The 14740-nt window shown below is 52.6% G+C and overlaps 1 protein-coding gene across 1 annotated transcript; it reads right to left on the bottom strand.

Annotated features, from left to right (window-relative positions):
* Positions 1–6647: 6647 nt before the first annotated feature.
* Positions 6648–14469, bottom strand: LOC130156225 (ubiquitin carboxyl-terminal hydrolase 42-like). The gene is made up of 12 exons (XM_056354529.1): positions 14454–14469; positions 13695–13895; positions 13136–13246; positions 12958–13060; positions 12744–12811; positions 12511–12581; positions 11882–11964; positions 11538–11646; positions 11060–11200; positions 10754–10854; positions 9496–9670; positions 6648–6815 (listed from the first exon to the last, which is right to left on the bottom strand). The coding sequence occupies exons 1-12, from the start codon at positions 14467–14469 to the stop codon at positions 6648–6650; spliced, it is 1347 nt and encodes a 448-aa protein (XP_056210504.1).
* Between the last annotated feature and the right edge of the window lie 271 nt (positions 14470–14740).

Raw genomic sequence — 14740 nt, 5'->3', positions numbered from 1 at the left:
CCTGTGTATGACACATGACTATGCAATGTATGGCACTCTGAGAAAGGCCCCGAAACCCTTCTCAGTATTCCAATTGGATCAAAAAAATTTCTGTGCGCTTTTTAATTGATGGAGCTGTCCAAATGTCAGTAGTCACTGCTGACCCGGCCAAGGCATTACATACACAACCTGGCTGCCGCAAAGTAAGGTATACCGGAATAGAGGGAGTAAGTAAGGAAAGCTAAGTGGCCAAAATTAATTTATGGCTACCCCGGCCAGGAAAAACAAATGGCAGATGCAGAAGTGCTCGCTGGAGAAGCTGAGAGTTACATTTTGGGATCTGGCCTGCCATATGGTCGGTGCAGGAAAACGCCTGGCCGGTCTGTATGGTCTTTTGCTTCTCTGGTGACAGCAGATGAGGAAGACGATGGGGAGCCCCACATAACTACTGGGTGGATGTGGGAGAAAAATGGAACAGGGAAATTAATTTGTCTGTTACAACCATCCACACCTCTTCCTCGCTCTCCAGTTACCAGTTAAAACAATGTCCCTTGCCAGCAGCAGCAAACTCCGCTATGGATGGGGTGGTGGCACATTTAGAAAAGAGAGGTATCAGCACTAGAGCCCACTCTCCATACAGTTTTCTGCTTTGACCAGTCAGAAAGCCTTACGGGCAATGGCACCTAACTCTCGATAGCCGCAAGCTAAATGCTAACTCCCTTTTAGTGTGGCAGTGCCCAACAAGACCCAGCTGGTGACACAAATACAGGGAGCCTCCCTGATTTGGAAGGCTCCTTTTGATATGGGAGATATGTTCCTCTAGATTCCGCTCCACATCCAAGATAAAGCCCAGTGTGCCTTTACCTGGAAAGGGACTCAGTACGTTCTCAATAGGCCTCTGTAAGGATATAAACACTGCCCTGCTATTGCTCACAGTACTCTGGCTGTAGTCTTAGCACAGATCTATTCCACCTGGCATCACAGTGTATCGGTACATTGATGGAATCCTCAGCGGGTGAGAAGGGACAGAAAGCATTAGAGAGACAATGAAAACCATTTGGGAAACACTGATCAAGTTGGACTCAAAGTCCCAGAATCAAAGTGCCAAGGGCCAGCACAAGAAGGTAGATTCCAAGGAGTCTGGTGGGTTAGAGGAGCTGCCTCTGTTGCACCAGAGACACTGGAACAGAAAGCATCTGGGCACAATCCATCTAGTATGCTGGAACTACAAGTCTGCATTCTGGTGTAACCGTATTCTTGCCTCTTCTGTCATTGCTCAGCCCTGGTATAATTTGTTAAAAAAGGGAAAATCATGGCAGTGGACATCTGATCAGCTCTGTGGTACCGTCATGTTCCCATTCCTATTCAAATACAGGAACTTATTAGTAAGCATGGGCTAATTCCTGGCACACCACGATTCGCACAGTAGCCCACAAATCCCTCAACTAGATTTGTTCTGCCTGTATTGATGACAGTTACATGGCTCTACATTATGAGGGAAAGCAGATTACACAGCTTGCTCGTTTGATGTGCAGGGCTGTGTTTCAAAGGCCTATGACAAGCCCAGAAGAGCACAGCATAGTACGGCTTACGAATCAAGTAAATATCACATCACAAACCATACTGCATGTGGCTTCACGAGAAACTGGGGTTTATGCAGGTGCATGGGAAGCGGGTCTGTTGCTCAAAACACAGCAAATACTGTTTAAAAGTATTCATATACTGAAACAATAAGATGACATACTTTTTCATTTGTCTCTAAATCCCCATGTAGATGTAATTCCTGAAATCGTACAGCTTGAGGCACTTTTCATGTAAAGCCAAGAAAGCTCAACTCACAAGGCAAAGAACCTTATTAACAGAACGGATCATCTGTGACTACAAGACACCTTCCCTCTCATTGAAACAGAACAGCATAGTTAAAAGCAGGTTTTAAATTCCACGTGGAGATATTGAGAGCTTGAAAACTACAGGACATACTCTTTTCAGCAAAAAATATTCCATTCCTTTCCACTTCTCTGTCAGCCTTACCCTAGTGTTTCTTATTTTTCATGCTGCAGCACAGAAAGCCAGTCCCCACAGCTGCACAAAGGCTTCCACTGCCAGTGCGCAAAGCATTGAGGAGTCTGGGCTCCGTCTTGGCTGTACAGGAACGACCCACCTCAAATGCACTACACAGCCTGCACCTGGGGGTATCACAGAGTGATACTTAATCACTGCTTTTCCTCCCAGTAATAACAAACCCAACCCAACCCAACCCAACCCAACCCAACCCAACCCAACCCAACCAAACCAAACCAAACCACACCACACCACACCAAACCAAACCACACCAAACCACACCAAAGCACACCAAAGCACACCAAACCACACCACACCAAACCAAACCAAACCAAACCACACCAAAGCACACCAAAGCACACCACACCAAACCACACCAAACCACACCAAACCACACCAAACCACACCAAACCACACAAAACCACACCAAACCACACCAAACCACACAAAACCAAACCAAACCACACAAAACCACACCAAACCACACCAAACCAAACCAAACCAAACCACACCAAAGCACACCAAACCACACCAAACCACACCAAACCAAACCACACCAAAGCAAACCAAACCAAACCAAACCAAACCAAACCAAACCAAACCACACCAAAGCACACCAAAGCACACCAAAGCACACCAAACCAAAGCACACCAAACCACACCAAACCAAACCAAACCAAACCAAACCAAACAAAACAACCAAACCAAAACAAACCAAAAACAAAAAAGGGGAAAAAAAAAAGAAACCCTCCTTGCTTCCACAGGTCTTCTGACCAGGCGAGAGGTTTATGGAAGTGACGACTGATTTCACCCCAACATACAAGCCACCTTCTGAACAATTTTCAGAGCTGTCCAAAAAATCCCCAGATCTTACACATCAATCAGTCCAAAGAAAGTACAGAGGTCTCTGCACTACTAGGACACAGGCAGGAACACTTGGATTTACTAGACACCTTTGTAAAAGCAAAAGGTGTTACACAACCGTGCCAGATCCTTGACCAAAGACTTTTCAAACCACCTGTTTGTTGACACAGTCCCTGCACTTCAACTCTTCCACCCATGACAATATTCTCTCAGGGATCAGACTTGCCTGCTCTGATCAGAGAATCAGTCAGCACAGTTCACTTTGAACCAAGCTAAAAACAAGGCCCAACCTCTACATTCACACTTGGGATACACGGCTCCTAGCGCAGGGCTCACACTGCGGTCCCACCTGAGGTACTGTCCCGATCCGATATTGGAAGTCGATATCGGGGACGGTTCTTAAACAATCCCAAGAATTAGATTAAGGCACAAACGAGGCCGGATGCCATACAAGCTTACAAGTTTTATTCTCTACAACAACTGATACTTGTGATAGGACAGAGAGGAAGAGAAAGAGAAAGTCAGAATCCCTAAGCAAGAGAACGGGAGAGGCGCACCTATTCACCACCACCAATATAGGACTCCAGTGATGTATTGTCTTGGCGCGGTTGTCCAAGTCCCAGACTCTGTAGAGGTGAGCGAGCGGGTGGAGCAGGTGGAGTCGGTGAAGTCCGTGGAGACCTCCGAGTCGCCGAGCACAAGAGTGAGCAGAGCCCCAGCAGTTATAGGTTTCAGTCCACACCATTTCCCCGGAAAACCGCCCAGTTCTCCTAAAATAGTTTAGTTCACACAATTTTCGCCCACGCTCCCAGGTGTTACTGTGCTGGCTCCCCAGTCCCAGTTCCGACAGGCAGCGTGTCTCCGGCAGCAGCCGTCCCGACTGAGGCTTTTCTTGCCAACAACAGGATGCTGTGGTCACAAAGTAGGTAAACAAAGTCCCTTCTGCTCGGCAACAGGAAAATGGCGGTCGTGAAACAGTGATGTTGAGACAATATTATTTTCTGTCCTTAAATACCAGGGCATGCTGGGAGCTGTAGGCCTGGGGATGCCCCATGGCCATGTTGTTCCCAGGGCATGCTGAGAGCTGTAGGCCTGGGGATGCCCCATGGCCATGTTGTTCCCAGGGCATGCTGGGAGCTGTAGGCCTGGGGATGCCCCATGGCCATGTTGTTCCCAGGGCATGCTGAGAGCTGTAGGCCTGGGGATGCCCCATGGCCATGTTGTTCCCAGGGCATGCTGGGAGCTGTAGGCCTGGGGATGCCCCATGGCCATGTTGTTCCCAGGGCATGCTGGGAGCTGTAGGCCTGGGGATGCCCCATGGCCATGTTGTTCCCGGGGCATGCTGGGAGCTGTAGGCCTGGGGATGCCCCATGGCCATGTTGTTCCCAGGGCATGCTGGGAGCTGTAGGCCCGGGGCCGCCCCATGGCCATGTTGTTCCCAGGGCATGCTGAGAGCTGTAGGCCTGGGGCTGCCCCATGGCCATGTTGTTCCCAGGGTGTGCTGGCAGCTGTAATTGCCCACCCTCAGCCTCCTGGCAGCCACGTTGGGCTGGGGGGTCGCAGCCTGTTTTGGGTCTGCGGCCAGGCTGAGTGGGGGCTGGGGCCGGCCATGGGGCGAGGGAGGCCCTTGGGCCAGCGCAGGGGTGTCTCCTGCCTGCTGGCTGCCCGGGGGTGTGTGTGGGGGGGAGCTCCCACCCCCCAGTGTGCCGGGCCCCCGGGCAGCTGGAGTCAGGCTGGGCTGGGGCAGCCCTCGGGGAAGCCCAGTCCCCTTGAGGGATTGGGAATATGCAGCTGCCTGGGAGAATTACCAGCCAGAGCATGCGTGTTCAAGCCTTGCTTCCCTTGCTGGAAAATAGTTCATTTTTATATACAGCCTCTCACCACCGAGATCCAGGCAGTAGGGATTGTGCCCTGTGGGGAGCAGCCTGGTGACTGGAGCCTGCTGCCCTTCAGTGGCAGAGCTGGATGCTTCTCGCTGACAGGATTAAGTTGTAAAGAGTCATCAGGAGAGGCTGCAGCTAAAGCAGTGATTAACTAGACCTATTGAGTAAACTCAGCAAAGGGTGGCAAGCCTTCTGAGGCACCTGGGCTATAACAATAGCCAAGGGAAGTGGGGTAACAGAGCACTGCTGTCAAAACCATATAGCACCGAGAATAAATGAGGTTCTGTAATACAAGCAGAGTGCATGTGCCCCAAGAAAGTTCAGCAACTTGTTGACCACCAGTAGTCTCAAAAGACCCCAAGAAAGCCCCACAGGAGCAAAGTGACATACACAAGTGCCTTATGCATATGTAAATAATTTCAGGGAACTATTTAGTGTGAAGTACAACTTGCCATCTGAACATGCCCAGAAAGGACCCTGAGGGGCTGGATATTGAACGGTGGAGCATGTTGATAGGTCACAGGTTTTTCTTTTCCTTCCCTCACAAAACTCCACTTTGTTTTGATAGTAAGCGAAACCACATATTTCAATGTGTTTTCTCGATTGGTAGTTTTTGCCTAACATATGGGATCTCCAGGTTTAAACCCTGGTGCAAGAAAACCCCAACAAGGTCACATGTCTGGAATAAAGGTTTGCAAGTCTGGGGTATACCATGGTTCTATTACACGACTCACAACTAATTGTTCACAAACAATTCCTGAGGAGAGTATTCTCATGGGGTAAGGGATTTATTTCCCGTGTTTCAACTCTATTATCTGTATTGGACAAAAAGTGTTTAAGGGACCAAGCCCCTACCCCATTTGTTAGGCATTTGAATATGCCAACCCGGGGACAACAGGACTTTTTGTTTGTGGTGTATGGATTAACTGTGGCGTCTCAATACATACTGGATCCCCCCTTTGCAAGGGGTCCAAGTCCCCTGCCCAGCAGGCATCTCGTTGAGGGGCCCACCAGGACCTCCTCTGCCAAGCTGCTTTCCAGCAAGGTGACCCCTGACTGTGCCGGGGCCTGGGCTTGTTCCTCCACAGGCACCAGACTCGGCACTTGTTGGACTTGATGAGGTTTCTTCTGGCCCCTTTCTCCAGCCCAGCCCGATCCCCACACGCCACCCCCTGTGGTACCAGGCACCCCCACGCCCTGTTTTGTGGGTGCAAGCCATGCCCAATGCCTGCTTGTCCCCACTGGGTTCAGGCACTCAGAGTGACACAGCCCCAGCTGCGGGACGGATGGATGAGCCCCAGCACCAGGATAGAAAAAAGACTGAATATTTCAGATGGGGGGCAGCCCAGGGGGTTCCCAGCCCTGCACCCTGCCAGCTGCTCACTGGCAGGGAAACCCATTGCTCTTCTGGGAGCAGCGCTGCCACCACGGGGGCTTGCAGAAGCAGATGCAGTGGGGCCAGCAGTCGCATCTCCACCAAAGCTTTGAGCAGCCCCACAGCCAGGAGCAGCCGTCCTGCAGGCACAGTCCTGCCTGGCACAGTCCTGAGGCCGCCTGCCCACGTGCCCTGCCCACGTGCCCCCGGTGCTGGGGCCTGGGCTCTGCTGGGGTGCTCCTGCCCGGCCCCACATGGATGGTGCTGCCCAGGCCCATGGAGCTGATTCTGTCTGGCGCCAAGGGGCTCCTCTTCGTCACCCCCACCGGGCTCCTTCTGCCCATCTGCATAGGGCTGCTTCTGCTTGGCACCGTGTCCTGCCCTTGGTCTTTGTCCCCATCTGCTGTCTTCCCTGAGTCTACATCTGCCCCCAGCAGCTCCACTCAAAGGCCCTGGGGCCACCCTCTGGGCTGCAGCAGGCCTGGTTAGAGCTGCTCCTCTTTCCTGGCGGGGGGGAGGAGGGCACTGCGGGGGGGCGTCCTACCACAGGCTTCCTTTCGCAACTTGGCCATCATGATTTGCAAAAACTTTTTGTACTGCTTGGTCACTATGACGGTGTCCTGCACAATGCGGATGAGCTCCTTGGCGAGGTTCTGTGTAACCACAGCTATGGCTGAGGGGCTGCTGGGGGTGGCTTCACATGGATGGGGCTCTGTGCTCTTTCACTGACATCCAGTAGGGAATTCCTCATGCTTTGGCATCCCTGCCATCCATGAGGAACTCCTGCTGGGTCCTGGCCAGGGGCGATTCCCAGCTTCCCCACTGGCACCCACTGGCCCTGAGGGACTGGGAATGTGCTATGCAGGTTAGTGCCACTGACTGTGCCATCACAGCAGGCCAGTGGTCTGGGACGCGGTAGAGGGAGCCCAGGGTAGAGGAGCCACTGCATGACAGGGAGGGCAGCAGGGCTGGTGGGGATTGGTGGTCCCTCCGCAGAACATCTGCACTTGCCCTGCAGTGGAGGATGGGGAAGAGAGAGAAGGCTGTTGCCCTGCAGTGCTCATGCACATCTGCAAGCCCACGTGTGGAGTTCCAATTTCTGCTAGTGAGGACTGGCAGGTTTCTTGGACAGGGAGACTGGGAGGGCAGTCAGACGTTGGGTTGCCTGAGGATCCTGACATCTTCTTCCTCAGCCAAAGTGCCACGAGTCCCAGAATCACACAGTGGTCGTTGTTGGAGGGAACCTCCGGAGATTATCTAGTCCACCCCCCTGTAAAAGCAGGCTGTGCTAGAGCAGATTGCACAAAATTCTGTGCAGGTGGCATTGGAACGTCTCCAGAGGCCTCTCTGGGCAGCTTGTGCCAGTGATGTTAGTTGGAGTGCTGTGTGAGGGTCCCTGTGCTGGTGGGGGGCAGTGCCTGTACCAGCTGCAACATCAAGGCACTGCAAAGGGGCAGGGAGATGATGAGCACAAGCCCATGCCACGCTCCCTCCCCCCACACATCACAATGCCTGTTGCCAGGTCCCTGATGGCTGTGGAGGCCACCTGGCCCTGGGCACCCTCTGCCCCAGGGTGCGCTGGAGCTGTCTTTGCCCTGGAGCTGTCTTAGGCTCGCTCTAGTCCACCCAGGATGCCTCCTGAGCCCTTCCTTGCACCCCAGACCCCTCTGCAGGGACTCTAGCACCAAAAGAAAGCCCACTGGACTCGGGGCCTGGACCCTAGATTCGACCATTCCCCTTGAGTCTCCACGGCACTCCTCCATAGGTGTCTGTAATGCCCCAGAGCCTTGTGTAGCTCTCTAGCCAGATCATGGGAGCCCTCCTGAGGCAGTCAGGGTGACCCAGGCACTCTGTTTGTCCCACAGTCCCTCAGGGAGCCCTGCAGGGTCCCTCTGGCCCCCTTAGCGCCTCTGTACTCTGCCTGGAAAAATTGCTGAGCGCGTCATGGTGCAGGGACATGGCGGAGCAGCCAAAGCAGTTGCTGTGCTTTCACTGGGTACCTGGAGACCCATGGGACAAAGTTACGATGGACTCTCCTCTAACTTCTCCCCTCCTTTGTTCAGTCTTTAGGCTTCATGGTACATTGCATATTCGTTGTTATACACAGGCTTGGCTTGTGTATGCTGAAGGAGGTCTGAACTAGATGAGGTCCCAGTCAGCCCCTCTCTCCAGCCTGCCCAGGTCCCTTGGGATGGCACCACGATGCCCTGGCCTAAGTGCTGCTCCTCCCGCTTTGGTGTCATTTACCAAAGTGAGGGTGCCTTCTGCCCCATCATGGAGACCATTAATTAAGGAAGGTGTCAAAGAGGTTTGCAGCCAGTACTGACCCCTGGGTGCCACCGCTAGTTCCTGGCCTCACACCAGACTTGGTGCCACCGAGCAGCACCCGCTGGGCCTGGCTGTTCAGTCCTTTTCAGTCCCGCTCGCTGTCGGCTCACCTAGCCCTTTTCCATTTGAGTGACTTGAACTCCATGTTTAAAAGGAAGAGATTGCAAGAGGGGCCCATGCAAGCACACAGCTTTCAAAACCCCATGGCATAAACTTCCCACACTGAGTATTTCCACCAACTCCCCTAAAACCTAGAAAAGTACATGCCCCCTCAGTGACTTGTGCAAGGCCAGCAACTGCTTTTAATTCTGGCTTTGGCTTCTCTGCCGGTGGGTTCCAAATGAGTGTTGTTTTTGCAAGGTGATCCCCAAAGCAGAAGAGAGATTAAAGCTCTTCCTCGATGGTCCTGTGGGCAGGTGGGCCAGCTGGCGGAGCTGTCCCAGTCTCTGGAAGCTCCCTCTGAGCTCTTGGTGACCACAGGCAGCACTGGGAGGAGGGACAGGGTGGGCTGTTGCTGCTTTTTGTGCAGCTTGTTCCCTGTTGGGGTCACTTGCGGTGCTTCCTGGATCTTCCTCCTCCTCCTCCTCTCTGATATTCCATGATACAGATGCTGTGCTCCACGCTCATCCAGGGTTGCAAACCGCCCGTGTCTCCACCACAGCACCCTGAGTATTTCTCTCAGCTGCATCTGTAGTGCACTGAAACCCTCCTCCTCCTCCTTGCTGAGTGGTGGTACTCTGTGTACTCCACAAACCGGCTGCGGAGATCATAGCCATGCCGTGGGGATCTGCTCCGCTCTCTCTGCCTCAGCAGGCTTTTCTCTCCAGCAGCCCTGGGTGCAAGAGGTGACTCGGAAAAACTGTTGGAAAGCCCCTGAGTTGTGTCAATCCTGGGAGCATGACGATGACTTGGAGGACTTGTTCTCCTCCTCTTTGGTGACTGGTGGTACCCTCTGTGCTCCACTAATTGGCTGCAGAGATCATAGCTGCGCCGTGGGGATCTGACCTCTCTCTGCCTCAGCAGGGTTTGCTCCCGAGTAGCGCTGGGTGCAGAATTTTGGGAGCTGCCGTTAGAGGTCCCTGGAGTTGCGTTATCATTGGGAGCATGGTCATAACTTGGAGGACTCGTTCTTCTCTTCCTCCTTGCTAAGGGGTAGTACTCTTTGTACTCCACAAACTGGCTGCGGAGATCATAGCCATGCCGTGGGGATCTGCTCTGCTCTCTCTGCCTCAGCAGGCTTTTCTCCCCAGCAGCCCTGGGTGCAAGAGGTGACTCGGAAAAACTGTTGGAAAGCCCCTGAGTTGTTTCAATCCTGGGAGCATGACGATGACTTGGAGGACTCGTTCTCCTCCTCTTTGGTGACTGGTGGTACCCTCTGTGCTCCACTAATTGGCTGCAGAGATCATAGCTGCGCCGTGGGGATCTGATCTCTCTCTGCCTCAGCAGGGTTTGCTCCCGAGTAGCGCTGGGTGCAGAGCATCTGCGGGAGAAAAAGAACAAACAAGGATCAATGTTTGTTTAGAGCTGCTTTTGCAGCCCCCTCTGGGGTTCACTCATTTACTTGGAGTGGTTTCTATGACAGAGAGAAGACATGTCAAGACAAGAATATGGGAAATTCAGTTGGGGTCTTCCCACTAGGTCTGCCCCTGTCACAGCAAGACCTCGCCTTCATACCCCCTACGGCCTCCATTTCATAGAATCATAGCATCACAGGATGGTTTGGCTTGGAAGGGACCTTAACGGTCATCTAGTTCCAATCACCTGACATGGGCAGGGGCACCTTCCAACAGACCAGGTTGCTCAAAGCCCTGTCCAGCCTGGCCTTGAACACTTCCAGGGACAGGGCATCCACAGCTTCTCTGGGCAACCTCTGCCAGTGTCTCTCCACGCTCATCGTAAACAAGTTCTTCCTAAGATCGACTCTAAATCTACCCTCTTGAAGTTTAAAACTGCTGCCCCTCACCCAATCACTACACATCCTGATCAGGAGTCCCCCAGATCTTCCCTGTAGGCCGCTTTAGGGACGCTTCTCTGTATCAAACAGCTACAGAGAGCAGACAAGTAGCAGTTTACATCGGGGCAGCAGCCTAAAGCCCAGCAAGGGAAGGGAAGGACTGACGGGGGGCAGTTCACGTTGGACAGCACTGAATGATGCAGGTAGTAACTGTCTGCTAGGACAGAAAGACTCAGGAGGATCGGAAGGAAAATAGCCAGACCGGGAAAGGGAAATGTATTCTCGACACATTTTGGTAGTGGCTATTACCTGACATAAAAAAGTAAATAGGCTTGCTGCGCGAGAACTGTGTTTATGTCGCAACGATCCACCAACGTATCGTCCATCTGGTACCACAGTCCATCGCTGGCCTGTAAATAAAGGCAATGATATCTGGAGATGAAATGCGTGGTTTCTTCAGAAAAACACAGGCAGCAAACTACAGAAGCAAGAGTCCACCAGTGCAAATCCCATCCAGCCAGTCAGGAGACCTTCTCCCCCAAAAGCTTGGCTACCAGAAAAGTTTGCCTTCCCCAGCACACATTCTTCCCCGTGACAAAGGAGGTGGCTCTTTACCTTTGTGTAGCAGAAATAGTGTCCTGCCTGACAGCTGCCACCGCTGTGCACCAGGACAGCATATAAGGTGTAGAGGAGCAGTTCTGCAGCTCCCTGAGACATGTATGGCCGGAGATCCAAGTACTGGGGATACTGCACAAACTGCAGAGAGATCAAGAGGGCTCAGGAAGGATACTGCCATACCACGTGAAAAAGCCTGCCAAGACCAGGGCCCAGCTATGTTAAAATACATCTCTGGGGCTCATCAACACTTCTTGTCCCTGAAGCAGCAGGTAACGCCTTGGGTGGCAGGAAACTGTTCTCGGCCAGAGCAGCTCTGTCGCAGCAGAGCATGTGCTTGCCTTGCCACAGGAGCTCTCCTCTGCCCAGAAGGGAACACCAAAAGCTCCACCTGAACAGCTTGTGACAGAGCATCCTGCTTTGGGAAATCTCCTGCTCCAGGAAGAGAAAGAGAGTTGCCCTCCAATTGCGTACACACCTTGCCGATCTTCTTGCCATAGAAATCAAAGCGTTTCAGGCACAGCGTGAGCACCCTGGGCGCGCGATCGATTGTAAACCTCTTGAGGGCAGTAACCATCTCGTCACACCTTGAAAGCAAGCAGAGAGCCAAGCACTGAAATGCACCCTAGCTTGCCCCAAGGCAGCCAGACAACCTTTTCCACCTCACACGTCCTCACGCCATTTCAAGACTCTTCAGAACCATTAGGCCGTAAGAAAGAAAAGCTGTGCCTCCTGATTGTACATCGAACCTCCTGAGGCTCGATGACAGGCAGCATCTCCACACAGGTACAAGTCTTAATCTGGTGTTAGACATCCTCTTACCTGCTACATTGAAAGCTGTTTTCACCAGCCAGCCGCTCAGGTTTCACAAAGTTCTCCAGAGCTGCGGTGACAGATGAGGCTGCCTGGAGGGGTGAGAAAGGAGAGCTCTGAGCTGGGAGAAATGCCCTCGCCCAAGCACTCAGGAGGAGTTGCCCACAAGACCCAGGTGGATGACGCAGAGGAGACCCACCGTGACCCTGCAAAGAGTGGCCAGAGGGAGGAGGAAAGAGGGTATGATATCGGACATTTCCCTCACTTCCCAGAGATTCCCGGCTGACGCTATCAAGAGCTACCTCACCGTGCCACCGCTCAGTTCAGCTGCCGATAGTGTGCAGCATCATCAGGAATGAAAACAACACGAGCCATCAGCCTAGGAGCCAGGTGGGTGTTGAGGGAAGGCAAAGAGATGGTGGCTGAGAGTCCCTCAGTGCAGAGAGTATAATGCGTGCTTGCCCAGCACCTACAGGGAGACCGCTGCCATGGCCTTTGCAGGACACCTCCCATACCACTTCCCACCTCCCACCAAGCTCTCCTGTGTTCACAGTGCACTTTTCAAGGCCAGCTGCACACATTCTGGGAAGCCACAAGGAGCTTGGGATGTCCTGAAGCACAGTGAGAAACCCTCTTACTTCGATATCCAAAGGCACATCCAGGAAGGCCTCGCAGGAATTGGAAACTGCTTTGCAGCTGCAGCACGTGACTGGAAGGCAAACGGAAATGCTCAGCAACAGGTGAAGTCAATAGGATGTGCCCATTTATGCTTTTCATCTTTTCTAGAGCCAGCCACACGCTCATCTGTTTCTCACAGGCACACAGCAGGGCACAGGCAAGTGTAAGGAGAGCAACAGTTGTGGAAACATACCTCTGGACCTCAGGAAGCCCCCAAATATTTGATGGACGATGGTAGTATATTGAGAAGAGGTGTCCCAGCTGGAAGGAAACAGTAAAGCAGAGAGTTATCTCCTCCAAGAGTTTTCCTTTGCCTGCAAGCCCTGGGCGTAGTGTTTCCTTGATGGGGGTACATCAAGGCAGCCAAAAGGCCGGGCAACATTGAAAGGTCATTTGTTTGTGCTTACGCGCTGCTTCCAGCCAGACAAGCTCTCTGCATGGCAGTGACAGTACAGCGTAAGAAGTCGTGGGCGTCTTCCTGCATGCCAAGCATGAAATGTCCTCCTATTCCTAATCAAGAGGAAGGTAGTACTTCAGTCCTCTACCAACAGAGGAAAGCACATCAAAGTAGCTGAGGTGACCTACGTGGGAGGGCACTGATGACGTCCCTGGGCTGGATGGCACTGGCTGAGGTGTTCCAGGCATTGTTAACGTGCGCTTCCATGATGCACGTCATGCAGAAGCCTTGCTGGCGACCTGAAGAGGGAGGGAGGAAGGGAAGCAAGCCAGTCAGGTTAGTCAAAGAGCCATTGAATGGGAAACCTCATGGAGATCTTGGAGTTGTCCTAGACAGTCTCCTAGTCCTCCCCAGGTGCCAATGGCCCAGTATGCCCAGGACATCTCAGTACACAGAAAACATTCTTGAGAGGGATGCTTCACTGACAGAAGTTTTCTGTGCAACCAGCAGAGAGAGTTTAACCTGCAGGAATCGGGAACAACACCCGGGACTAGAAAGAGGCATCTTTGTGAGAGCGAACACACCTTGATAGGACAAGCGGCTTCTAGGCTTGAGTGTTCCCAGAACACCAGCTTGGGGGCAGCTGACAAAGAAGGGCTGTTTTTCTCCTACATCCCGTTGCAGGTTCTGGGGATGCTTGGGAAGTGCCCAGCAGACTGACAAGGAGATCTTCCTAAAAGTACTCACAGGAGCTGCTGTGCTCATGAGAGAGCAGGTAGTTGGCAAGAGGGGGTGTGTACGTCAGGCACTGCAGCACGGAGTTGAGGAAGCACGTATTGCCCAGGTTGTAGAGGCCTGCTCCAGCTCTCTGCCTTTGCTGCCAGCCCATGCAAATCTTCTCCGGGGAAAAGAGGATCCTTTGTGGTGGAGCCATTCCCTCGGCAACGACTGCAGGGAAATGATGGTTTTGTTGCACAGAAGCGTATCTGAAAAGCCAAGTTCTCTGCAGGAGCACCCAGGACAACCAGCTCCAACCTCCAAGCCAGAACAGGGGAAACCCAACGCTGTCTGTGACATTTACTGCTTGGAAAAGGTTTGGGAAAAGCCTGTTCACCTCCTTCTTTTGCTGGAAATCCAACAAACCCACACTCTGATTTCTGGGCTCGGGATACCCGCCTTTCCATCTAGAGTGTTGAATGATCAGGTCAAGCCTTCCCTTTTTCTGACTGTCACTTGACAAAAACAAGCAGGCACCAAGCCCAGAAGGGAACCCTACTGATGTCAGTTTGTTCTACGGGCAATGTGTAGAATGGCAGAGGAGGGACAAAATGACCAATTGCTGCGTCCAATCAAAAAACCCTGGGTAGGCCTGGCTGCTCTCAGGAAACACCCCAGAATTCCCTCAAGGTTGTCCCCACAATCAACATTCCAGGATGGAGCAGGAGCCGTGCCCATTGCATTTGGGGGCTCACAAAGCCCAAGGCTGCTGGTGAAGCTGTTACTCACAGGAGTCGTTTCCCATTGTGGCCGTGGCTCCTCTCAGGAGCAGAGCAGGAAGCTTTGGCTGGCAAAGAATGTCCAGATGCGGCCCAGAAAGAGAAGATCAGCACCAATACCATCACTTGGTTGCAATGAAGAAAGTGGAGCTCAAGAAAATCATTCAACCACCATAAAAAACAGAGGCCAACACTTGCCATCAAAAGTGTTCAAGTGGTCGCTTTAACTGCCTGTAGCGACTGTTAGCAGCAGAGCCCTCTGGCTCTCCAGCCCACACTTGCCCACCCTGTTTGCAG

This window comes from Falco biarmicus, chromosome 10 (genome assembly GCF_023638135.1).
Source record: "Falco biarmicus isolate bFalBia1 chromosome 10, bFalBia1.pri, whole genome shotgun sequence".
Classification (NCBI taxonomy): domain Eukaryota; kingdom Metazoa; phylum Chordata; class Aves; order Falconiformes; family Falconidae; genus Falco; species Falco biarmicus.
Note: the sequence above shows the minus strand (reverse complement) of the source record. Positions and strands in the feature narration are given on the sequence as shown.